The sequence below is a fragment of the Protopterus annectens genome, chromosome 5.part0 (genome assembly GCF_019279795.1).
Source record: "Protopterus annectens isolate FY-2018-M chromosome 5.part0, PAN1.0, whole genome shotgun sequence".
Lineage (NCBI taxonomy): Eukaryota > Metazoa > Chordata > Ceratodontiformes > Protopteridae > Protopterus > Protopterus annectens.
The window spans coordinates 277,794,799-277,821,620 of record NC_056735.1 but is presented as its reverse complement, the minus strand read 5'-3'; the positions used below and the strand labels follow the sequence as shown (position 1 = coordinate 277,821,620).

Sequence of the window (26,822 nt, the reverse complement as noted above, 5' to 3'; positions counted from 1 at the left end):
CTCCAAATGACCTGTCACTAGTGGTATACCCTAGGGTTCTGTGTTTGGGCCACTCCTATTTGCCATTTACTTCTTGGAGGTCAAAGCTAATGTTAAGGGTTTGTGGTTGGCCAAATTTGCAGATGACTGCAAACTTGGTGCCAATATAACCTTCCCAGAGGACACCATGATCCTACAAGAGGGCCTGCACCAAACAAAGAGCTGGTGTCAAAGCCGTAGACTAAAACTAAATGTTGGAAAATGTGTGATCGTATCCTTCAGCAAACATGACTCCCCTTGTAACTATCATATTGACAACACACCCATGAAAATTGATCCAATAGTCAGGGATTTGAGAAACTATGCCAATAATGAACTGTCCTTTGATCATCATGTATCCAGTATTGTAAAGAAGTCTTTTTACATTGCAGAATTTATGTCTAAAGGTGTTGCATCCAGATCTAGGGATGTAACCATTCCACAGCACACAGCAACTCATTTGAATAATCACTGAGTGTAATTCCTCTTTCAGTATGTACTTACCCAAACAGTTGTCACAACTGGAATGACCGCAGCTCTTCCTCACTAGAAAATCAGGAACACATCAGGTAACCAAAGGTAGTTTCTGTGAAAGCAAAACGATTGAAGTAAGTTTGCCAAAATTACAGTCATTAACAGTGGAGTTTGTCTTTTTCTCTATTGTTGTGCGACCCCCAGAGTTAGTATATTAAGCTTGGGGGGGTTGCCCACATGGTGGATGCAGAGGCACTTGACCTCTTCAGAAAAGCTTTCCTTGAGATGTTTACTGAAGGCAAATTCAGTGAATAGTTTTCAGTGTTTTTGCGTTTGCCAAAACTGCCCTTGGTGACTCAACATAAATTGAGAAAATCAAGAGCTTAAATCATAAAAAATTATATGAACCATCTCAAAGCTTTGTGTGTCTTCTTCGTATCATGAATGCTGCTGAGAGGTGACTCTGCCTCAAGAGACCCTATCCTCGCAGACTATAACATTTTCACAAGTCCATTGGTGGCATAGATACTCACTCAAGTGATCGCAATCTGTTCTGCAACATAAATAGGACATTTTGTAGGATATGTTTGTATCACAGAGAATTCTGCTGTCAGGGAACTATCTTCAACTTCAAGTAATGCAAAGTACTTCTCTTATCTATTCAAATGTTATTTGGATTAACCACAAAACAACCCACGGTTTAGAACCCTTGTCCCTTATGGATAGAGGTAACATGTAGATGTTCCAACATATCCTTGTTCTGCCCCTTTCTTGGTTATTTGTACACAAAATATAAGGTCTAAAAACTACCATGGAATGTAAGGCTAGGCTTCTTAAGATCCTCACAGATCAACAGCTTAGTAAGTATCTATGAACTTATAATAGAAGACCCAAAATACAGTGAATATCCAAAGATTATGCGGGGGGTAGCTCTTCTGATCACATCCCTTCTTCTCAAAGGATACTACAGTGGGCCTGCTGCTTTACCCCCTCAAACCTTGTGGGTGGTACCCCTCAATTGACATTTTGAAAGATGCTACTGAAATACCCTGGGAACACCTAGGTACAGTAAAACTTGTGTGAGAGAGAGGGCTGACTGCATCTACTGGCCCTCAAGTGAATATTCCTTTCAGGCAATGACTGACAAATCAGATACTACTCTATCCACAGCAACTCTTTACAAGACTCCTACACCTCATAGTCCTGGTGTCCATCCACTGAGCAGAGAGTTCAGAGCAATGGCCAAATTTGGAAAGTACAAGTTAATGTCTGATACCTTACTTTTGCAGGTGCTGCACAACCTGACACAGATGATGTATTTCCAGAGAGATGCAGCACATGAGAGAGGCAGCATGTAGCAGAGAAATTGCTAAAGGGCTGTGTGAAAGATAAGATTGGGACCCAAGCCAGAACTTTCTAATATGAGCAAAATTACAACCCAGGTTATTCATAGCAGTGCCAGAAGCTGCTGCCAGGACAGTAAGATTTAGCATTGCTTCATGTTGCAATGGTGGGTATGGTTAACTTGAGGTCATCGAAAACAACAAGGTGACTGACTTTCTTTTATTAATTTCTGTTTGTATGAGAAGTCTCTTGGCACCTTAAAAACATGTAGGAGGAGTGTAAATTTCACTTTCTATATTATACTTTTAAAAGGATGTAGATAGGCCAATGAAACATTTCATTTCTATGTGGCACACAGCAACAAGAACAGGAGGTATTGAGGGTATTGGAAAAAGACAAGCCCCTCAGTCTGACATCTAACAAGGTTGCAAAGCCATAAGTAAGGATCGCAGTTCTCACCAGTAGGCTGTACTCAGCCCAAGGGCAAGCAGCATTGTCCTGAGACTTTGCACAAATATTCTGGTCTGGAGACTGTAGGGATTCAGTTCGCTTTTCACCTAAAGTCTTAGAAAAAGCATTTACAAGAACAGGTGGGTAAGGACGATAACATCCAGAATTTATACCTGCATTTCTCTCTCTCTCTTTCATATCAACTCTCTCACTCTCACTCTCTCTCTCTCTCTCTCTCTCTCTCTCTCTCTCTTCCTTTGATCCCAACACTTTCTTTACCAGACATTGTATTCTGTCAAAAACAAGGAGGAAGGATGAAAAGTCTTAGAACTCCTCAAAAAGAGCTGTCCAGGAGGTCCCACTACAACAAAAAGGCGTAGCAACATATTCCACATTATTTTTGGTGCCAAAGAAAACACATATCCTCAGGTCCTTTTCAGATCTCAGTGCCCTAAATGCATTTATTCCAGAGGAAGCCTATCGGAAGCTCATGGTCTGATCAGTCCTTCCTTCTCTACCAGAAGGAGACTGGATGTGCTGCTTTTGCTTTCAATATATATACCTTCAAATTAGTACTGCCAAGGACTCAAGGGAGTTCCTAAACTTTCAGTCAAAGTCAGTCATTTTAAGTTCAGGACCCTACCCTTCATTCACTTGTGTGCCCCCACTAGGTTCACCAAATGCATGTCAGAGGAAGCAGCTCACCGAAGACTGCAGTGAGCCAAGATGTTCCTGTACCACATGACTGACTACTTACTGCTCCATCCCCACATGACTGACTACTTACTGCTCCATCCCCACATGACTGACTACTTACTGCTCCATCACCACATGACTGACTACTTACTGCTCCATCTCATGTGGCTCTGCTGCTCAAGAAAGAGTCTCAACTTACAAAACCCAGGTAATGCTGCATTCAGTCTATTATCTGTACCTTAGATATAGCTATGTGTTCATGTTTTGTGCTCGGTACAGGATGTTAGCTTTTCAACAGTTAGTCACCTCTATTCTTTCAGCACAGTCCCTTCAAGCAGAGACTTGTCTGAAAGCCTTAGGCTTTATGGTGGTTTCTATAGACCTTATGGTGGCTTCTATTTTTTGATCACTTATGCCAGATTTTACAAGAGTATTCAGTGAATAGTTTGACAAATATTCAGTGGACCCATCATGCTTAATCATCTACCCTGTCCAGTTTGAAATTCTAAAGACTGTTGACTGAATCTGTAGTAGTGGTTATACCCCTTCAGTCTACAGTAAGAGAACTCAATCTAGTTCCAGATTCTCCAGGCCACAGCAACCATAGATACATCTGCTGTAGGTTGGAGGAGTGGTAGAGCAGACATGCCCCTCTGGACATCTGGTCGCCTTAGGAGTTTCACGTGTACACCAGTGTCTTGTAAGTCTAATAAGTTTGCTGACCTTATTGACATTTCATAACTCGCTACCACAGGGAGTCATTACCATTCAGGTGAACATGACTGCTGTCAGGAAGAAACCTATTCTGAGAGCCCAAGATAGTGGGATACATCCACACTGGTTTACAAAGTCTTATAAAAGGTGGGGGAAACGGAAAAATACATGTTCTGTAAAACAGGAATAGAAACAGTAACACATCTCATTTCCAGGTGCAATACATTCATGGGTGTCTGTATACTGAAAGGTACAATAATTTGCAAGACTGTTACACTGTAGACTGTGAAATACTATAATGTAAAAGTAGCTGAGAAGTACTGAGAACATGAGCTACAAATTATTATTGATCATGATGAAGTTTATATCAAATAGGATCACCCAATATCAACATCTACGGTAGTCCAGAATAAAAGAAAAAAGCAATAATTATTGAAAGTGCTACACCCAGTGATTATAGTGTTACTGAGAGAAACAAAGTCATAAAGTACTAGGATTTGCAAGCAGAAATAAGACCAATGCTCAGACAGCTCCAGCAGTAGTAGAAGGAGCAACAGAACTAATAGAAAATAATTTACAATCAAACTCTAATAGGCTACCAATACATGTAACCCCATATGAACTGCAGAAGGAGGCAATTCTGGGTTGGTCCATAGGTAGTTACTAGCATGCAGTCTAGGGGAACATTAAGGAGCCTAGCCCAGATTTCAAGTTGCACCCAAACACTGTCTGGTTAAATGACTTGCTCAAAATCACACAGTAGCAAAGTGAGAGCTGAAGGAATCAAATACTGTACCTCAAGAACTACAGCTCACAACCTCAATCCTCTGCTCTGACTGCCAGGCATACATTGTGGATGCTGAAAAAAGCACTCTTGGCAAACATCAAAGAACGAAGCAATGCTAATCTCATGAACTTTAATTGAACCCAGAATTAGGAATAAGAATGGGGCCCATTCCCATCACAGTGTTAGAAACCCAACACATCTGGATGGATTAAGAAAGGAAAAACATTCTTACTCTTTGTTTCTAGTGGCTATGAAAGTGCAGCAGTGAGCCATCAACTGCTAACTTTATTTCCTGATGCATTATAAATGGTCACTGAATCCCTCATTGACAGACATTGTTTTTACCTCTGGGGCAGTCCAGAGTTTGATCATTTTTCCTCTCTAACAATGATCAAGTGTGCAAAATTGATTTCCCTGATGGCCATTTCAGGAGGTCGGGACATGGATACCATAGTACGTAAATGGCCAAGTGAGCTCCTTTATATTTCCCCCATTTCTTCTAATTATGAGATTTCTCCAGAAAGCCAAACTCTTCAGAGTCACATGCATTCAAATATCTCTCTTCTGGCTCAGACAAAAATGATGTCCTCTTCTAAGACCAGTACCAATTCAAAAACCTGTTTTCATCAATTCAGGATGTTGCTTTCTCACTTTTCAGACATACGTCATATGGACCCCCACACCCTTGATTTGACAGCCTGATAAATTTTCTTTCATATGGTACTCTGGTCATTTGTCATTTTCAGCTGTCAAAGGCCTTCTACTCCAGAAACTTTCAGGGCAAATGGATCCACTCTTCTGTCTGGATAACAAAGCAGTAGATGTCCTTATCGTATCTTTTCTTTTAGTCCTGTCTTATCTAAAGAATTGTACTCTCAGTTTAGTTATTCCTCTTCCAAAGTCCATTTGACAGCCATCTCCAGCTTTTCATTCTGCTTCGGACATCTGCATTCTGGTCTAGACTTAAAGTATGCAAAGCTAGAATTCTTACACAGTATCTTCCATTACAGGTCCATTTGAAGTCCTGACCCTCCTAGGAAATTGTATTTTATGCTTGAGAAATTTTTTGTTTTATGCTTGAGAAACATACTTTTCTGTGATTTGAACCTGCTGCTTCTAAAAGTATGAAGTTCCTGTCCTGAATACCCTCTACAGCCAAGAAGATATCTCCATTACAAATGGTTTCTATCACGCCTCCATAGTTAATTTTCCATCACTTAAAATGGCACTTAGGACTGCCCTGTCTTTCATACCTAGGGTTGTCCCACAGTAAAATTTGAACCAGTTAGTAAATATGCCTGTCTTTTTCCCTAAATACTGTAACTTTGATGAATGCTTCATTTATTGTATGGATGGCAACAGACAACTTAAATTTTATGTGAACAGATACAGGTCGATCCAAACAGATAACCATTTGTTTGTCTCTATTGCCAAATCAAGGCAAGGTAAAAAAAAAATTTCTAAAGTCACCCATTTTATACATTTAGATACTTGCACTGAATTATGTCACAATTAACCTGTATAACCACTAGAGTTCATTCCATTATTGCAGTAGCTACTTCTTTCTTCCTATGATGTTGTCCATCCATCCTGAACCCCTTTTCCCACTTTTGCACATGGGCTCAGGGTGTGACACATTGGTAACATTTTTAAGACCACGCCTTGGTCATTCCTGAATGCCTTTGTGAAACAGTATTAGCTGAACGTTATTTTGGCTCTTTTTTAGGGGTTACATCATCCATAGTATGTTCTTACAATGATATCTGCACAGGAGGATTGACTATAGACTCTTTGCTAAAGGTCACTGTAGATAGATCTCTTATCAGATACGAAAGTTATGTGTTCATCATAATGATCTGTAAGAAGGGGGTCCATCTTGAATAATATACCTTCCCCCCACCTCCCAACCTTTTATGGAGTTCTGTCTTCTTCTTTCTTTGCCTATTTTTCTTCTTGCCTCTGCTGCGCAGTATTACTGAAGAACTGATGACAGACTGAGATAAGTGATGTATGCTGGAAAGGGAGTTCTAGCACAAGGGTCCTAGGCACCTGCTTGTGAGCCCCATTAATCCTACAACTCAAGCTGAGTTCAACAAACCATTCAGCCAATGTTAGTGTCACCACATGTAAGTTTCTGGATTACAGGCATGCCTGCTCATCATCAGCAGTAGTATAGTACAGTAAATGATAATATATCCCGCCCCAGTCCCCTTCTGTCCATCCATGAGCCAGTAGGTAAATTGTCACTATCTGTTTCACCTCTCACCTCAAACAACTTCATTTTTCCCATTGGGGTGGAAGGGATATTCACTGAGTAGTAGTTTTCATTTTTGAGGTCTGACTGAAGGTGGAAATTTTCATTTTTAAAATGCTCTATTTATTTTGTCATTGTTCCCATGCCCACTTCCTCTTTTTTTATATCATCCCATATCTCTGACTCCTTCCCCACTGGTTGGCCTGTACACAATAAAATGGTTATGCCGTAGTCTAAACGTCTGGCAAGCGCAGACCACTCCTACACATCTGATACTTTGCACTACACTTCCTTCAAACTGAGTCACTCAGTCTTGCTGGTTTGCTCCCTGCCCAGAGAACTCTGATAAATGACTGTGTAGAAGTTGGACAACTTCCTCAAGTCAGTAGTCCCTCAGTGTGTACCTATGTCAGGAAGTAGCTAGTACTGTTATTTATTTATTAATTTGTTTTATAAATAAATATGCACATCTCATCTAGTAGCAGCACACATTCAAGTGTAGTTGTATTGGGGGGGGGGTCGAGGGGATGGCAATACAACACCAGGAAGGGAGAGACTGTCTGTCACTGCATAACACAGCAACAATATGACAAACTGCAGTGTTACTCATTATCTGCAAAAAGCTTAGTCCGTAACTGTCCCTGATTTACCGAATATGTTGGCATGATTTTGCCATATTTGTGTTCTGTTTCTTCTAAAATTTGTGTTTTTCTCCTGGCAAATCTTTGAGTACTGTAGTCATTAAATAATGACGGACATTTAAGTTTCAAACTTCAGATCCTTCAGAAAATGTATGCTAATGCAAAACTTGTTATTCTAGTAACTTTCTTAGTAAATAAGCCAAAATTTGTCCTTGACTTTTGGGCATTTGCCTTCCATTATTACTTAAATTTCTTCACTGAATTTCAAAACACTCAGACCAAATCACCAAAAGGTCAAATCACTGAAATCACATTGAGAACTATGGTGAGGACTGGTGTGTGTCACTAAATAATGACATTTTCTTTTTTGCGACAGTTTGAGACAATGCAAGCTTGAGAAAACTATGCTAAATATTTTATTTTTCATTCGGATTGTGGAAAACTACTTTCATTCACTGAAAACTCATTTCACTGAATTTCAAAACACTCAGACCAAATCACCAAAAGGTCAAATCACTGAAATCTCATTTCACTGAATTGCATTTCACTGAGTGTAAGTACTGTTGGGCAAATAAAATGTATATGCCCTTTTAGCCACTGTAGTGTGATCCTGGAGTTAGTATATGTAGTTAGGGGGGTGGGGGGGGCACAGCCCCCACCTATTTTTGGTTTTATGTTGTTAGCTTTCAGTGAAATGAGATTCCCGAATATAAAAGCTAAGTAGGTCAGGGGGCTGTGCCCACCACACCCCACCTAACTAGATATACTAACTTCAGGATCGCACTGCAGTGGGGAAAAGGGCATATACATTTTATTTGCCCAACAGGACTTACGTTCTTTGAAATGTGATTCATTGAAATTAGTTTTCAGTGATTCGAGCTTTCAGTGATTTTTTTGAGGGTGAATTGAAATTCAGTGAAATGAGTTTTCAGTGAATTAAAGTAGACGTGCGTGTGTGTGTGTGTGTGTGTGTGTGTGTGTGTGTGTGTGTGTATATATATATATATATATATATATATATATATATATATATATATATATATATATATGGGATCCATACAGATCTCCGACTGCACTTTCCACCGAAACATAATCACAAAGCATACTTAACCGAAAGTGCTGTTCACCGAAGCAGCACTTTCAGATAAGTATGCTTGTTGTGCCAGTCGTACTACAGTGCGGATAAGGGAAAATTCCCTTTTCCCTACTGTAATGCAACCTCAGAGTGAGAATATTAAAGTGGTGGGGGTGTGGGGGGTGCAGGGAGGCTTGCCCCTTTGCATAGCAGTAGGTTTCATGTTTTTTTCTTTTTTTTTTAAACATACTTGAATGAAAGCGCTTTTTCGGTGAAAGCCCTTTCGTTAATGTGTGTTTGGTAATTATGGATTCGGACTTTTGTTCTTTCGATCAAAAGTCCTAAATCCATGTATATATATATATCTATATATATGTGTGTGTGTGTGTGTGTGTGTGTGTGTGTGTGTGTGTGTGCGTGTGTGCACGTGCGTGTGTGTGTGCATGTAGATAGTGTTAAAATTTTACTAATTTTCAGAGCCCTCACTAAAAAATACTGCTACCTACTTAGCTACTTAATCTTTGATTGTACATACCCTTTTTAGTAGTTTGATAAGATACAATATTAAGAAATATTAATGATTCTGAAATTACAAAGTAAAAGAAAATATAGCAAGTTTGTACCTCCAGGCCATTATAATGTTCTTTGCGACTGAATTGAAGTCAGACCAATACGTATATATATATATATATATATATATATATATATATATATATATATATACATACATTTTAAAGGACCTAAAGGTAACATCTCTTCAACAAATTAATCTGTATTTATTTTAAGCAGTTAGAGGAATTGCACTGATTAGGAAACTTGCACTTGATTTATTTTAGCCCAGGATAATTTTGTTTTTGGTACATAACTGGTTTGACCAATCTCAAATCAGTCTCAATACATGGAGAAATTGTATGTAGTTAGCTGTTAAATCCTGAAAATATTTTGCCAAGTTTAAATTAATTTTGCATAGATTCACTAAGTTATGTTCAGTGCTGCGTAACATTTCCCTTCAGTGGAAAACTGTCAGTATTGATAAGACAGAATGATGAAAATGATATGAGTAATGTTTAATGAATGATTAGTTTCTTCATGCTAACATTTTGATCTGATTGTATGTCTAATGCTGTATCCTACTTTATGGAACACAATAATACATTTTGATTATATTTCCTCTATAGTATAATGTCTGTCAATCCTGTTGTTTTGCTTTTACTTTGCTTGCATAGTATATTTTTATATATACCATTGTTTGGTTGGGTGATCAATATTTGTTTTTCATAATGTTTTGATAATGTTCAATAAAAGTCTGCTTGCTAAAAAGAAGAAAGTATACAGAATGTATACAGAATATAACCATCATCAGTGGCCTATCACTCTTAACAGCTTCTTCTTGGAATTTTATAGGTTTATTCATTTTCATCTTTCACTGTGCAGCAAAGGATACAGTCCGGAAACAATGGAGACGATATTTATGCTGTGGAAAATTAAGACTGGCGGAAAATTCTGGTAGGTAGCAAATGATTTGTCACTCATCTTTGCAAAAGGCTTGTGTTGATTAGGTTAATTAATCAAGTTAACCTTAAAATGCATCTTTATTTTCATTGTTCCTTGAGAAATATTGTAAATATGTATGGGCTTTAAGTACACAGTTTCTAGCATATAATTATCAAAGATTACACGTAAACTGCCTTCCTTTAAATTCTAAAATGTTTTCAGTTTAATATATCATGATGGAGCATAACATGATGCAACCAGACTGAGTAAGCATTTCAAAATAAAAAAAGAATTATCTACAAGTGGCACATCAAAAACAGAAGAGTACAGTATGACCTGTAATACCAGTAGTGTTTTGTGACATGTACAGTGTTCATTAAATATAGTCACCCACCCACCTCTCTGTTTCCGAGCACTTCCTCACCATTGTCCAGTACGTACTAGGTGATGTTTAAACTGTACACGTTCTCATTCTGCATATCCCAAACCCCTGTTCCTCATACAGAACCACTACCATTTTGGTTTCTGTTTGCACACCTGTAGTAGTGTAAAGTATTTTTGGGCTTTTCACTTTTCTCAACATTTCTAACACCAGGTTGTTCTCCTGTTAAGCAGGCATGCACTGATATTGCATGCCGTTGCACTTCACATCTCTTTCTATGTCTCTCCTTCACATGCTGCATTGTATTACTTTGTTTCTGCAATAAACGTTTTCACATAGAACTTGCATGGACTGAAACCAGAAGGTTCTCTGTACACATACTCTTCCCAGGCCCATATGGTGATATTCATAATTTTCAAGCATTTTCTTCACTAGATCCTCTCTTTCCCGCTGTCCTCAACTCTGTTATCATTGATGGAAGCCTGCACACTGGAATATTAATACAGCCTCCCTTTTAGGTCTTTTTCACTGCTTGTGGGTTTTCGACTTGTCTGCGATAAAGTTCATTACTTTTCCTGTAGTCTACACTTCAAATCTGTTTCATGTTACTAACAAATTTCCTCATGTTATTCTCATTTTTCATAAGAAGTGATGCATCTAACTATAATTATACCAGATTTATTTCAGCAAGACCTTGCTGCATGAGCACTAGTTATGGGTTTACTATTTATGTTGTTCTCATTGGCCTAAGTAATTCTTTTCCTGTAGAATATTTAACAAAATATACTGTACAGAAGAGCAGAGAAGCTAGGAGAACATCAGACAAAGAAGCAAGTCCAAAACTGCATTAATTCCTCAGAAAAGAAATGTTTTTACTCTTGATCTTTATTATCATTAGCTCAGTGAAAGGAATACAAAGCCACCATTCAGGGAGCGATGTAAACCACATTTACCTGTTTGTCAAACTGTAGACAGTACTTCACCCCAGGGCTTACAAAACCTACTTCCATTATGGTCTTATCAACAAGAACAACTTTAGAGCTTTTGAAGACATTGTCTATCATAGAGAATTCTGCACCATTTCTGATGTAACCACTTTTGACTGTTCTGTGGGCTGTGAGTATGACCAGTGAGTTGTCACCTGTTCTGTCAGTAGTGATGAAACTCCTAATGTGATTTTTATAAAACCTAATTGGAGAAGCTTCTCATCAAAGAATGTTTCTTGAGTTTGTTGATCTTGCTACTGAAGCTGCTAACAAAGAAACCACTGGCAAAGTCTGTGACACTGGGACCCTCAGTCAAACTGCTGATGAAGAGGAAAGGAAAGCCATGCACTTCCATTTTTTCCCCATATTATCATGTGGTCCCTTTTGTCAAGCTTCATTAGCTAACCCAAACCCTGAGTTTAACTCAAAGGGTGACCATTGTCTGTGAGGGCCTAAAGCATTCAGTCCCAGAAGGTCCTTGTGGTCCTGCAGAGTGGTTCTAGCAGCAGAGAGGCTAAAAGAGTGACTGCTAACCTGATAAAAGTGTTTGTTTTCCTGCTACTACCTGGGCGACTGTCTGATCTAGCTAAACTGCAAGTATTTCTGCTTCTTGAACTGTTTTAAACTGTTTAAAGTTGTTTTTGCACCTGCACTTTTAAAGTTTGTCCTGTTTGTTGCATTTACCTGTTGAGGCTACACACTCAAGTGCGCTAGCCTGTGTTACATATTTATTGCATTTTCCTGCTGTTTGTTGCAAAAAATAAAAAAAATGTCCTTGTTTCCCATCTTTCCTGACCTAGAGTAGTCCAAATACAGGCTTTGCTGTATACTGGACTTTTGGAAAGTTCCTGTGTTGCCCATTTCCTTTCTTCGATAAAGGGAGGCTTCTTTGTTCACCAGTGGCAGTGGGGAGCCTGGAGCAGCCTATCTATCCCCGGAGGAGTGTTCCCAGCCCAAGAATCTGGTAGTCTATTGGCCGTTTTGGGCCAATTTATAGCTCTTTCAAGTCCCCCTGTATAAAACCCACTTTAGCGAGGCTTTGCGCGATTTTGCGCATAGCACAACATCACTTAATTGGGTTTAAACTATTCTTGGCTCCACAAAGTCTGCTCTTCACTTTTTCCCTTAGAACTGATCTAGTTCTCATAATAAACACCCTATTCCCACTCTAAAGCCTGGCACTTGCTCACTAAAGCAATTATATAAGTCAGCACTAAAAAATTAAAAGCACCACACCCTCACAAACTTGAGTACTTTGTTCCCCATTGGCCCTTTTTCAATTATAAAGGAATTCCCAATACTATTCTAGCATGTCCAAAGGTCAGTTGTCAATCTCCTCTCCGGTCCAGCTGGTGAATCTGGGAATCTTGAGGCAATGTTACAACTGCATCATGTACACAGACAACCCTCTCCACCTCCTAACAAATTCCAACATGTGAGAGATGCAACCATATAGCCAAACTGGAGGCTAAGCTCTCTCAACTCAGAACTGACGTAACCAGTCAGGAGGAGAAGGAAACCACACTCACTACAATTCCAGTCTCACATAGACCTACCACGACAGCAAACCAAACACATAAACACACAAAAACATAATTGGAGGCTCTAAATAAAAATCTGCCTAAGCAGCAGAGACCTCCAAAGCAGACACCCAAGCAACCGCTACCCCAAAACAAAACACATGCAACACATAGCTCACACAGCCAGTGTGCTGAACAGTCATAGCCCTTAAGGCTAAACAACACACCTGATACACTTGTAATAGGTGACTCTATCGTCAGGCACACTGACGTCCCGCTCACCAGGCTGAACAAGGAGAAGGTCACGGTGAGCTGCCTGTTGGGCGCTAGGATCCGCCACATAACACAAGCACTCAGGTCACTCCAAGGCAAGTACAAATATGACTCAGTCATTGTCCATGCTGGTGTGAATGACCTGAGATGTACCTCCCTGGACTACATGAAAAGAGACATAGAGGAGCTCTCTGAGCATGTAGCCCAGGCTGGTATGACCCTGACCTTGAGTAGCATCTTACCCTCACCAAGAATGATGCCACAATATGAAGACAAGATGATCAATTTCAACAATTGGCTTAAGTATTGGTGTCATTCAAAGGGGATCCAATGCCTGTCTGCCTGGGATGACATGCACGACAAGCCACGATGCGTCGCTAGGGACGGCTTGCACCTGTCACCCCTGGGCTTTCGGATATTGGCAAAGGCTCTTGCCACCCCCATAGTGCCTTTTTTAGGCAAGGCTCAAAAGACAACCCACCTCCATAGGTATCATAAGGGATAAGAAACTAAGAGTAATGCTACTCAACGCCAGAAGTCTAAACCTCAAGATGCATGCACTCGAAACTCTCCTTAGCATGGAGAACATCGATATCTGTGCAGTAACAGAAACCTGGTTCAAGGCTCCCAAGAGTACCCCAGCACTACCAGGTTATACCTCATACCATGTTTTTCGGCCCCAAAACTTGGACCGAACCACAAAAGGAGGGGGAGTATCAATATTCGTCAAAGATACCCACACCTCCAGGTTGGTGGCACAGCACAAAGCATCTGAGACTATCCATGTGCAGCTAACAGTGGGTAAAACTGCCTTCCAGTTTATAGCCTGCTACAGACCACCCTCCCAAACCCAGGAACCCCACTCGGCCTTCCTGAGAACACTGGAAAATATGAAGGTCTCTCCAAACACCATTATATTGGGTGACTTCAACTACCCTAACATAGATTGGGAGCATTACTCTAGCTCCAACACCCTAGCCCAAAGGTTCCTAGAATTTATAAACTCAAATGCTATGGAACAACTTGTTGTCACTCCCACAAGAGGGGAAAACATACTGGACCTGATCATCACCAACATGGGGACTCTATGCTCCAGACCAGAAGTGTATCCCTCACTGGTAAGATCAGACCATAAAATAATCTCACTAGATATTCACATCCCGACCCCAGCCCCTGCCCAGAAAACCACAGTGAAAAACTTCTCTAAAGCAAATTTCACACTCCTCAAAACCAAGGTGGGATCCTTCAAAGCCCCCAGACCTGTGGAAAATACGGCCCAGACTGCAGAATCCTTTATAAACGCATTCTATGAACACCTCCAGGAATGCATGGATCATGCAATCCCAAATAAAACCAAGACCCAATCCTCCAAAGTTGGGCGTCCTGTCTGGTGGACCCCAGCCATAAACAAACTATACAATAGAAGGAGGAAGCTACTACATGATAGAGCAAAATGCCAAAAAAGGTAGGCATCTCTGATCAGTATTAGCAAAAAACTACGGGCACTCATAAAATCGTCTAAGGTCAGCTTCGAGAGAAAAATTGCACAGGACACTAAGGATAATCACAAGGCTTTCTTTAGTTATGATAGGAACCTGGGTGGGAATTCCCAGATATGCTCAGAATTAGTCCAAAATGACAAAAAATGCACCGAACCCACAGACATTGCCAACATCCTAGCTGACAGGTTCAGCGCAAACTTCTCCCCCCTTCCCCACCAAAAGGGCAAATATCTATCCCAGCAGAGTGCTGCCCCCCTGACATCTCAGATGCTCAGGTAAGAGCTGCCCTCTCCAAAGCAAAAAAACACAGCATCAGTGGGACCAGACGGTATCCCGGGCTGCATCCTGCATGAATTCCAAGAAGAACTAAACCCAAACATAAAACTACTGTTCAATCTCAGCCTTACTACAGGATATGTACCCAAAGAGTGGTGTACAGCAACAGTGGTCCCTCTCCACAAAGGTGGTGCCACAACAGATCCTGGAAACTATCGCCCCATAAGCCTGACTAGCTTGGTCTGCAAAGCTATGGAAAGGATCATCATGGACCTCATAAATAAAGATATTGGGGACCTACAGACACTGGATCCTACCCAGTTCGGCTTTGTTAAGTGCAGATCCTGCCTCTTAAACCTGGTTAATTTCTTTGAAACAGTCACCAAGGCCATTGACGAGGGGGAGGTGGTCCACACAGCCTACCTGGACCTTGCAAAAGCCTTCGATACAATACCCCACTCGGGCATTATAGATAAGCTTACCAACTTAAATATAAACCCCTCTGTCACTAGATGGGTTGAAAACTGGCTCAAGGACAGAACCCACATGGTTAGAATTGCTGGAGCCATGTCAGGCTCCAAACCAGTTACAAGTGGTGTCCCACAAGGCTCAGTCCTGGGACCACTCTTGTTTGGTATATATTTCTCGGAGGTATAGGATAACAAGGAAGGACTGTGGCTGACCAAGTTCGCAGATGACTGAAAACTGGGCGCCATAATCGACTCTCCAGCCGACACAAGCATCCTACAAAAGGGCCTCATAGAAACAGACAACTGGTGCCTGAGCCATGGCCTCAAGCTAAATGCCAAAAAGTGTGTAGTCATCCCCTTTGGCAAAAACAAAGTGCCACAAATTACCACATAGGTGGTAATCCATTAAGTACGGAAGAAGTAATTAAGGACCTGGGGACCCAAGTTGATAGCAATCTCTCATTCGACAACCACGTGGCCAAAGTGGTTAGAAAAACATTTTATATAGCCCACCTAATCATGAAGGGATTCACATCTAGATCAGGGGATGTCATCGTGCCTCTTTACTCATCCCTCATCAGGCCCATAATTGAGTACAATGCCCCTTTTGGGATGTACCTTACCAGACACCTGCTGCAACTGGAAGGACCCCAAAAGTATCTCACCAAGAGGATCAAAGGGCTCAAACAGATGCCATATGCTGCCCGGTTACAGAAACTCCAGCTCTACTCAGTGGCATACCGCCTGCTCAGTGGTGATCTGTGCCTGGTGTATAAAGCCATGTCCAACCCGGAATTAATGGACATGCTGCACCTCAGAAAATCCAAATCCCATCAAGCTATGCGCTCGAGAGACTTGAAGCTCAGCACTGAAATAAATAGGACATGCTGGAGGGACAGATTCATAACCCAGAGGCTCCCTTCACTCTGGAATAAAATCCCAGTCCAGGTTAGGCAGAGTCCCTCATTGACTCTCTTCAAGAGGAATCTTGATGAGTGGATGTGAGATAGTAGGTTTACCTCGGGTATCACTTCTGTGCCACTGTTCGACAGAGGCACAGTATACTAACCTCGAAAAAGGGCATAGCAAAATTCATTTAAAATGGGTGGCGAAAGCCAAACACACTCTGGCTAGGCTAATAAATGCCCTAGGGCAGATAGCCTAGTATGAACCTATGAACCTATGAACTTACAGGTGACTCTCTCAAAATTAGTATGACTCTCCTCTCTGATGAATGAGGTATCCTTACATTGGAGGAAGATTTAGTCTACTCCTTTTATCTAAAGTCTGACATGTTCTGTATAAGCAACACCTTCAGCCAAATTTCTACTTTCCTTCTCTCCATCAGCAACAGAAATGCCATACATTCCAAAAGATCTCTCCATTGAGGATCACTACTCAAAAACTTGTCTCATCATGAATTTCAGGACTTGGAAAAATATAAAGTAAAGATGGCAGAATATTTAGACCTACCAAAAACTGCACTGAACCATGTTTCACCACGTCTTCCAGTCAGTAGTTCTGCCATCAAGTCAAAATTTTACAAGAAGGGATTATTATTATTATTATTATTATTATTATTAATAATAATAATAATAATAATATTATTATTATTATTATTATTATTATTACAGCTGCTACTACTACTTCATTGACATTAGTTGTATAGTAATTAGTAATTAGTTGTATATTAAAAGCAAAGGACATTCAATGCCCCGGACATCTCCCACAGATAAAGACTCAAAATATCTGGCAGCATGGGCAGGGGCAGTAAGGTACATGTACCATTTACACTTTTTGTACATATTACTAATCTCATTGTGAAAGTAACAAGGTACTAAGGACACCTTCAAAAAAAGAGGTGGGACCTGATTTCCAGTATGGTACCCATGAAAACCATGCTCCTCATTAACCCTGATTATTGTGTAGAGGTTCATGCAGAGTCAGACAAGGCCAATATTGATATGGCAGAGACACAAACCACGACTACTGCATCCAAGGTGAGCTTAACGTGTGATGTAGCAAGTGTATGTGTTGTATCTCCCTAGTCTTTATACTGAAGTGCAGCAGATTTTGTTGAATGCCCCTCCAATAATAATAATAATAATAATAATAATAATAATAATAATAATAATATATTTAGCAAACACTTTAAAGCATTCTTTTCTGACCTGAAAGAGACAGATCAGGAAGCCTTCTATGACTACCAGCTTTGCAATAGTAAACAGCTAGTGGTCATTTTCCCAAGAAGGGATACTGTAATAATAAAAACCCTTCAGAGTTCACTTATTGCTTAGATCCCAGGCTTCCTTGGTGCTACAGCATACTCCAAGAGACTATGCATTAACTAAAAAAACTCCTCAACCTCCACAAGATTTTGAACCACAAGCTGTGATCAAGGAACTATTTGCCTCTATGCCTAAGCTTGGAAATCCATCTTCTAGGACACTTGAGCCATTTAGTTGTTGGATAAAGGACATGCCAACATGTTCTTTTCCTGTCCCTCAGTTCAACTGCCTACTGTTGATTTCTGTCATCAGTTTCTCATCTACGGACAGAAATATGCAACCATCTATGGAAATGTACTACTGAAGAACCATGTCTTTTCTGTGACAAAAGGAGTTTTTGCTCAAGTTTTTTCCTAGTTTCGTAGGAGATGAACAGTGTCCTCTCCTTCTTAGAGCTCTGTCTGCCAAACTGATGCATTCAGTGCAGCATTTCAAAATGCTGTATGCTCATTTTTGTTTCCCATTGCAGAAATGCAACTGGTCCAATGCCATAGGCATGAAAGGTGTTTCTGTTTGCATTCCTGTCCATCTAGTGTCCAGACATTTCATACTACTTCTCATAGTCCTCATCACTGCTTTCAACTGAAGATCTTACTCTTTCCATCGATATTTGCACCTCATAAATTCATGAAATGCCTTCCCTCAATACCCATGTATATGTCAAAACAAGCAGACTTGATACAGGGACTCCCCTGCAAAGTCTGCTTAAGTCATTTGGCCTCTTGCTAAGATCTGATTGCACAGCAGACACTTAGAACTCCTGTCAGCCCATAACATGTTCTTTTTCAGAATATTTTGACCAAAGTAACATGCTCATGATACATTACATCATTATTTTGGGGCACACTTCTGTAGTCCTCTGGTTCTGGGCCAGAAAGCAAGTATTTCTGGCTTGTGTATACCTGATACTTTGAACATTCTAGCTGAGTCCCTGAGCAAGAGTCTGAGCCAGAAATATGAATGGAAGTCTCTGCAGGAAGATTTATATTAATATTTCAGTCTCTTTAGTCTGAGTGTACACTTGCTTTTTTCAACACCAGGACCAGTTTAAAGTTTATGGTTCTGCTCCCTCAAGCCAGACCCTGAGGCACTTCAGTCAAATAGCGGTTCTAGTCTTAGATCAGGGAAAGTAATGTGGCTTTCCTTCCTTTTATCTGATTCACTAAGTCCTATTAAAGGTATGATGGTCTGCCACGACCCACAAAGATGATACTCATAACACTTCTTTGGCAGAGACCAATTTGGTATCCTCTTCTCCAGTGGCTGCCATTAGCCAGTTTATGGAATTCCCCCAGAATGTATTTATTTGAGATGACCTCTGCGGACTTTCTGTTTTTTTTTTTTTTTTGCTTGCTCTCCATGCTTTGTTCCTGAGCACACAATGTCTAGGTCATGGATTTCCTGTGAGGTTTGTAGTCTTCTTTAAGCAGAACAGAATGGTTCCATATGATTCATGGACATAACCAAATGAGAGCATGTTGCTGTTTGGGTTAATCTGTCATTTTAACCCCTTCTGTTGTATTAGAGCCATTGTTCTCATCATGTTTGTGCCACCAGTACTCTTCTGCTAAGGTTCATCTTTTCACATTTCACACTTGATCCTTTTGATGTGCCACCCATGACTCAGTTATCAGTCACAGAAGTCTACTTAAGTAACATTTTGCCCTGTTTGAAAGCCCTTCCCTCCGTGGAATCTCAGTATTGTATTGGAATGGCTCACCCTTCCACAGTCTGAGCCTGTCTCCAACTTCCCTTCTGAAATATATCTATTGAAAACCTGTTTCTGATAATCATTATGACTGCCAGATATATTTCTAAGTTTCTGATGTGAAGAACTCTTAATACTTAGTCTTCCATGAAGAGAAGGTTTCCCTGAGCACTAATCCTTGAATTGCTACCCAAAGTAATATTTGGGTCTATATTATATGATCGAAGTTACTTTTCTTCAAACATATAATCATTGACCCCTAGAGAGCGAACACTCTAAAGCGCGAACAGCCATGTCCGCAAATTATTTCATCGGGAAAAAAATTCATGGGGCCATACACAAAAAACACAAACTTCAAAACCCTAATCAAGTGGGGGACTTTGCCCCCCACACCCCTAAAGTGGGGGGGCTACACCCCCACATCCTCCCTAACTAAGTATACCAACTTCAAGATCGCTCTAACTTGAGGAAAAGGACAATTGCCGATAACAGCCAACTGAATTTAGGACAATGAGTGAATATAATGCCTCGTTCAGTATGTACCTGTCTACACACATACCACATTATTAGGACAATGAGTGAATAAGGACAATGAGTGAATATAATGCCTCGTTCAGTATGTACCTGTCTTAACACATACCACATTAATTCGCACTTTAGAGCATTCGCTGTTTAGGGGTTGATGATTATATGTTCGAAGAAAAGTCTGATTGATCATATAATATAGACCCGTAATATTTGACTTAATCATTCTGTCCATTTTTCCTGGTTTTTGTCAACAGTATAATCTGGTGGAAGTTCTTTGCATGAGTTGAATGTAGAGAGCTGAAAAAGTATGCAAGCAGTACCATTCCATTTCGTAACAGTAAACAATCATTCCTTGCAGGAACATGACACTGTCATAAAGTACATAACACAGTATCAAAGCTAACATCCCAAATGCACAAATATTATAAAAAAATAAAATGTGGGCAATGACATTACTGAAGTTCCTTTAATAGCATTTCATATTTGTTAGTGTCTAAAGTACATAAAAGTGATATGTTTCTTAATCAGCAGCTCATGAGCAGGGAATTATACTATCTTATAGCTCAAAGTCTACGACACACTATACTCTCTGCCAGTTTTTAGAGTTACAAATTCTATGCATTATATTTTATGTTAACAGGTTTGTGTAACCCTGCACTTCCTTGATAGTGTACAGACAGGCTTTACAAGTCACATAATATGTACTTAATGAAAAACGTAGGACTCTGGGCAGGCCTCTAAAGCTGTTTTGGTTATAGGCTGTTACTCTTCATTTAGGTATAAATACAAGTGACAGATTTTTTAATAGATTACATAGTCCCATATTTATGTAGCTTACCTTAAATTTAGTTTTCCTTCATAATCATCTAGATATCTTTTCTTGGCTCAAGAAGCACGGATGGTGTTAGTAATTATACAAGGCTCACACCATATCCTGCACAAAGGTCCAACAGATACCTCTGTATATTATGGAGTCAGTACATACAGAAATCTGTACCTAGAGGAGTCTAGGTACCCCGTTTGGTTGCATTGAGGATCCGAAGCCTAGTCCACAATTCATAAACAGGGAAATAATGGACTTCAGTGAGAAGCAGGGACGTTGTGGGAGTATTGCAAACAAAATGCTGAAATAAACAGATCAGTGCACAGCCTGCAAAGGATGGTGATGGGTTGCTCATCATAAGATATTTAATCGACAGCACCACCATTTTCTGGCATGACACACATTGTAAAAACAGAAAAACATCAAAAAACCTTAAGGGATGCAAAGGTATATCCCAGGTTGCACTGCAGTACAGACAAATTCGCTTCCACATCCACACTTGCCCTGTCTCCCAATGAGTGTACTAAACAGAGCTCCCACAAATATAAGCAGCTAGATATGATCTCTTTATTAGCATAATATGCTGATGATTTAGCTTCCATGTTTCTTGCAGGAGGGGACAGACATTTTATGAATTATCCCCTGTTATGATTGTGGAGGTCCATGGGCATAGGCTGTGCCACCGTCCCTCTCACTACAGAGGCAGAAGCTTTAGAAAGGTAGGTAATAGGCTGTGGAGCAGGGGGTCTAGAATGTGTGTGTGTGTGTGTGTGTGTGTGTGTGTGTGTGTGTGTGTGTGTGTGTGTGTGTGTGTGTGTGTGTGTGTGTGTGTGTGTGTGTGTGTGTGTGGAAGAATGTGTGATTGTGTGCAAGTGTGAGCTTGTGTGCCACATGTACATAAGGGAACAGATGCTTAGAGCGTAATTATTGGCTGTATGCTTCAGTCATGTCCACTGGTCTTTGCTTGGAGTAACTATTTGCCAACATGGCAATACTGCTGTTGGGCTCTGTGGATCATGCTACTACCACAGTGAGGAGCCTTATACACAGTTCACAGGCCCCTTTACAGGACTGTACATTACATCTACAAATACCTCAGTCCATCTATATATTCTTTTAGGCTATTCATAACTTCATAGGGAGGTAACATGCTTAAAGCCACCAAATGCTTCATTTACAAAGAGATTTTGGAATGGATCCAGAAAGGCAAATGAACAAACTGCATCTGACAGCACAGTAGTTCTATGCAATTAAATATTTCACACTTGGTGCATATGAAATTGATTTGGATTCAGCTTTTTTATTATTATTTAATAATGTATAGAACATACTGCGGTGGTGGTGCTGCAGTAGCATTGTCACCTCACAGTTAAACGTTGCACGTTCGATTCTCAGTTAGAGCGTCTTCTGTGTGTTGACATGCGTGAATGGGCTTTCCTTCGTTGAAGGTTGTGCATTAGGCCCAGCAAACCAGCATGTAAAAATCTACTGCCAATCATTAGCGGACTGGAGTTCCGCTGTGGCGACCCCTAACCGGGAAAAGCCAGAAGACAGTTTAATAATATATAGAACATGGATTATTTCACAACATTAGTCATACTGAGTTGTACAAATACATCATCCTTTCTAATAATCGCAAATCTTTTAACAAAAGTGCTAACCAGCCCATTTGTCTCTCTACAGGATAAATGTATAACCATCTCTATATGTTTAGATACATTATATAAGCATTATTCATTTTGTTTGTGTCTTTCGGCTTTTCCCGGTTAGGGGTCGCCACAACGGAACTCCGGTCCACTAATGATTGGCAGTAGATTTTTACGTACTGGCTTGCCGGGCCTAACGCACAACCTTCAACGAAGGAACGCCCATTCAGGCATGTCGCTACACAGAAGATGCTCTAACTGAGAATCGAATGGGCAATGTCTAACTGTGAGGCGACAACGCTACCGCAGCACCACCACCGCAGATCAGCATCATTCCTGTTCTCACAAATTAGATATCATTCACACTTCTTCAGTATTACTTTTTTTACAGTCCTTGCCCCCCCCCCTTGTATGTTAGTCATCAGTTCCCTCCCAGCCAATTGGCCCATTCATTCCCCATCACTGAAGCAAAGCTTGACTGGGAGGGGCCATCATTCAGACAGCCATCAGGGGTGGTTTTAGGAGCTCTTCTTTATTCAGACACTGAACTGCTGGGTCACAAGGAAAACATACAATAAATGGGCTGACCTCACTTCTTTGAGGGACATTTCCAACAAGCAGCCCTGCCCCCCTTCCCTCAAGCACAGGAAGTGGTTTCCCCTGACCTCCAAAAGAGAAATCACATTTCTCTGTGTGTTCTCTGAGCACCTACAACCATCCCCTCCCTCCAAGAGAGGAAAACAGACCACACCCCTTCACTCGTTTCTATCCCAGATGGCACCACCAGTGCCAGAGCTGTCTCCTGGGTTGTAGTAAGGGCTCCATCCTGCTACACAATGGAGCCAGGCTACATATGCTTTTCTTTCTGCATCATACTGTAAATAGGGTGTTGAAAGTGCCTATAGAAATGAATTCAATGTGCTCCAAGTTAGTTCATATGCATTTTGACAGATCCAAATGAAACCTCGCATGTAAGATGCTGAATAGCCAAACTGCTGAAACAAATAACATGCAGCTGTAACTTATAAATACAAACTCCAAATTCACACAAATGCAAAGATGGGAGGAATCTCACAAAACAAAGCCGTCACTGCTGACACACACTTAAATCAAACTAACAGTTATTTCTTGTGGAAAACAGTGGTTGAAATTTGTTTTTCAGTGTCTTGAATTCAGGCATTTGACACTCAGGTAATTTGACATCTGCTCCCTCTAGATGTACTCATTCTGACAGCAGTTCTAATCTTACTGTCTCAGTAATTTCAGACTATGCATTCCAGTGGATATGGTCTGAGTTCTCACTTTTGTAGCTCATTAAACAATAAATAAATGGAATTATCCATTTAAATATACAAATATATATAAATGTTCCATGCTTGGTGCACATCTATCTGCATAATGCAATGTAACATTTCATAAGACAGGTACAGTCGATTAACCATATATCAATATTTTGTGGATCTTCCAGTCTGGACTTTATTGTAGGAATAACACAAAGTCATGGGTTTCATGTTGAATTGTATTACACAAAAGACAAGCATGTTGGGTGGGACATGGTTCTCTTGTTAACTTATTTTATAGTGAGATTAGAACCAAATTAAGTACAGGTCTGAGGACTTTCCAGAGTGGCTGCATACTGATTAATAGCTTAACTTTAGCTTTTCCTAGAGTGAAATAAAGAAACTTAAAGACAAAGGCCAGGAAGTCTATCAGTTTTATTAAATTTATTTACTGGCTAGTATGTACACTGCCTGGATGCCAGTAAAGAAGAACCTAAGCACCTAGTAGAAAATAAACTAGAAAAGCTGAAGAGAAAACATTAACTGGGAAGAATCCTGAGATCTTCAGCAAAAAGCAGCTCATGCTCCAGCTTTTGTGCAAGACATGGTTTCCAGTAATTTAGAGAAAAAAATAAGTCAAATGTGCTCAGAGCTGATTAAAATAAATGAAACACACTAAAGGAGTATATCAACTCAAATAAAGGCTGGGAAAATGGAAGAAGCTTTAAACAGATATTTAGATGAGCTGGTAAAAATTGTGAAACTCAGAGGTCGAAGTGAAGAAAATGCTGGCTGAGTATGAGACTGCTCAAGAACAGAAGTTTCAGAAAGTGGCAGAATTAGAAAACAGAGCACATAGGAACATCTGAGATTTTCTGCTGTGTTAGAAAGACAGAACAGTCTATTAATTGTATGAAGCCACAGATAAGCAACTGGGCTGGTATGCCACAGCAGGACCTGTTAATTGAAAGGGCACATTGTGTCTATGCGCCAAACCTGGCCATGTAAAAGCAGCCACAGCCTGTATTAGTAAAGATGCAACCGTACCAGCAGAAATAGTTAATCCTGACAAAATTGTGCCAAAAAGGCAAAGTATTAAAAGTTGGAGACAGTAAAGTGTTTGTGGAAAATGATTATTCATTGTACACCAGGCAGAAAAGAAACAAATGTATCGCAGCAATCAAAGAATGTCGAGAGGCAGGTGAGAGTTTCTAGCAACTGTATCCACCTGCCTCCAGAATATTTTCCCTGAGAATTGAAGTCATGTTTTGATGCAGACCTTGCTAAGGAGAAAACGCAAAACTTTTTTATCAAAAAGTGAGCCATCACGCAGAAGGGGACCATACTTCTCATTTGTCTGACAATAAAGCACATGGAGAGACTGCCAATGAAACCTTTTCCAATGTTCTATAGGAAAATGCTAGAGAAAATCACAGGAGTTAACTAGAATAATCAGGAATACTTATGAATTGAACCAGTGTCTGGAGTTGGGAGATGGAGATGAACAAGAAGAAGATAAGCAGTACAGAAATTAGGGAATAAATATGAGATTACAAAGCATCAATTGCATTTGTGAAATATAAGAAAAAGTGGAAAGAATGGACTTTTGTTGGATTTGTTAAAACTGTGGGGAACTGAAAGGCATTTGCATCACTTTATGTCATTAATATTTGAAATGATACTAAACAGAAGGGAAGAGGAAGGAAAAGGTCAGCTTTTAAGTAAAACAATTTCTGTTCTTAACAGTATTTCTTTAACACTTGTCATGATCTAAATTACATGTTTTATAATAAAACATTTTAGTTACTGTTGTATGTGATACAAATACTAAAGTAAACAGATGCTTTTTTCTTTTCTTTTCTTTCTTTCTTCTTTTTAGTATTAAGAAATATAGACATTACAAAATGCAAAAAGAGAAAAAAACTAGACAAAAGCATGTTTAAGTTAACAGGCTGTAATATTTTGTTGTTGATGTGGGGGTGGGGTGCAAATGTACACAGATCATAATATATGTAGAGCTCATATGTTTTCTCTTACTTTTGCATAGGTGAATGTCTGGATTAAGACCCTTGGCTTAATCTAATAACAGGTTTTAAGTGGAAACAAATAAATAAGAGAACACTTGATGTAATGAAAAGTTTTTTCTTTAACAATAAATGTTTCAGCTTGTCTTTAGAAGGCTGCAGGTAAGGACTGCATTTTTTGTTTTCATGGAGACAATCTGATTATAGGGCAATAAAAAAGCCAAAGCAATGGTTTCTTCAGTATTAAAGTTAATGTTTCTGAAAACATGCAAGTTTTTTTTTCACATCTGGGAGGGGAATAAAGATAAAAAAACACCAATTAATGTAAGTAGGAGTACAGCTAGTAACACGTGTATTAATGAAGGGAATTCAATTAGGTTTTAGCTCTTTTATCTCAGCTGAACAAAACACTGGCGGATTCTAACAGGGCAAGTAGTTCTTCAATTCCCTGTAACCAACAACACATCACCAGTAAAGAAAAGAATGGTGAACAACAGACGGAGCCGAAGGGCGTAACTGGAAGGAACCATTCACCTACCATGGAAAGGACACCAGGTGCTTTGCGGAATAGCAACACTTTTAACGGAAGCGAACAGCTGCATATACACCAGGACAACAATTTTTGTTTTAAAGCATGGGCTGAGCAACAACCTCGGCTCAAAGCAGGTACTGTTGACGCTCATGTGGAGCAACTTGATAGTAAGCTTGACATTTTTAAAACTAAATTATATGCATACAAAAATGCACAGATGGAGATAAATTATTTAAATGAATGCATCAAGGTAGAGCGGGTGCCCAAAGGTTTGCGGTGTTTCCGTTTTCCTAACAATGCACACCAGGGCTCCGAATTGCATTGCAAATTAATAGAATTGTTCAACAGGACTGGGCTAGAAATGTTACAACTGATGATAAATGATTATTCTAGTAAAGCAAACTGTATTTTTAATGAATTGACACGGTTGGATGAAAAAATTACAAAAAACAAAGGTTTTTTGGCACATAAAAAAAGATACAATGACACCTTCACAGAAGTAGACGCATATTGTGTTAAAGTATTAGAGAGAAAGACCAAGAAACTAGAAAGGGATTTAAACGAATACAGACAGGGGTTTGCATATCCAGCCCCAAATAGAAGTAAAAGGCCTGACACTGATGTACAGAATATTGAG

General features: G+C 39.9%; 1 protein-coding gene across 2 annotated transcripts in view; it reads left to right on the top strand.

Moving 5' to 3' along the window:
• The window catches only part of ADGRG2 (adhesion G protein-coupled receptor G2), a 465,660-nt gene that overhangs the window by 362,155 nt on the left and 76,683 nt on the right, over window positions 1-26,822 (top strand). For both annotated transcript variants that reach the window (XM_044072249.1, XM_044072248.1), the window contains one exon: window positions 9,858-9,959. In XM_044072249.1, coding sequence (XP_043928184.1) covers window positions 9,858-9,959 — 102 coding nt within the window. The remainder of the gene's footprint in view (window positions 1-9,857; window positions 9,960-26,822) is intronic.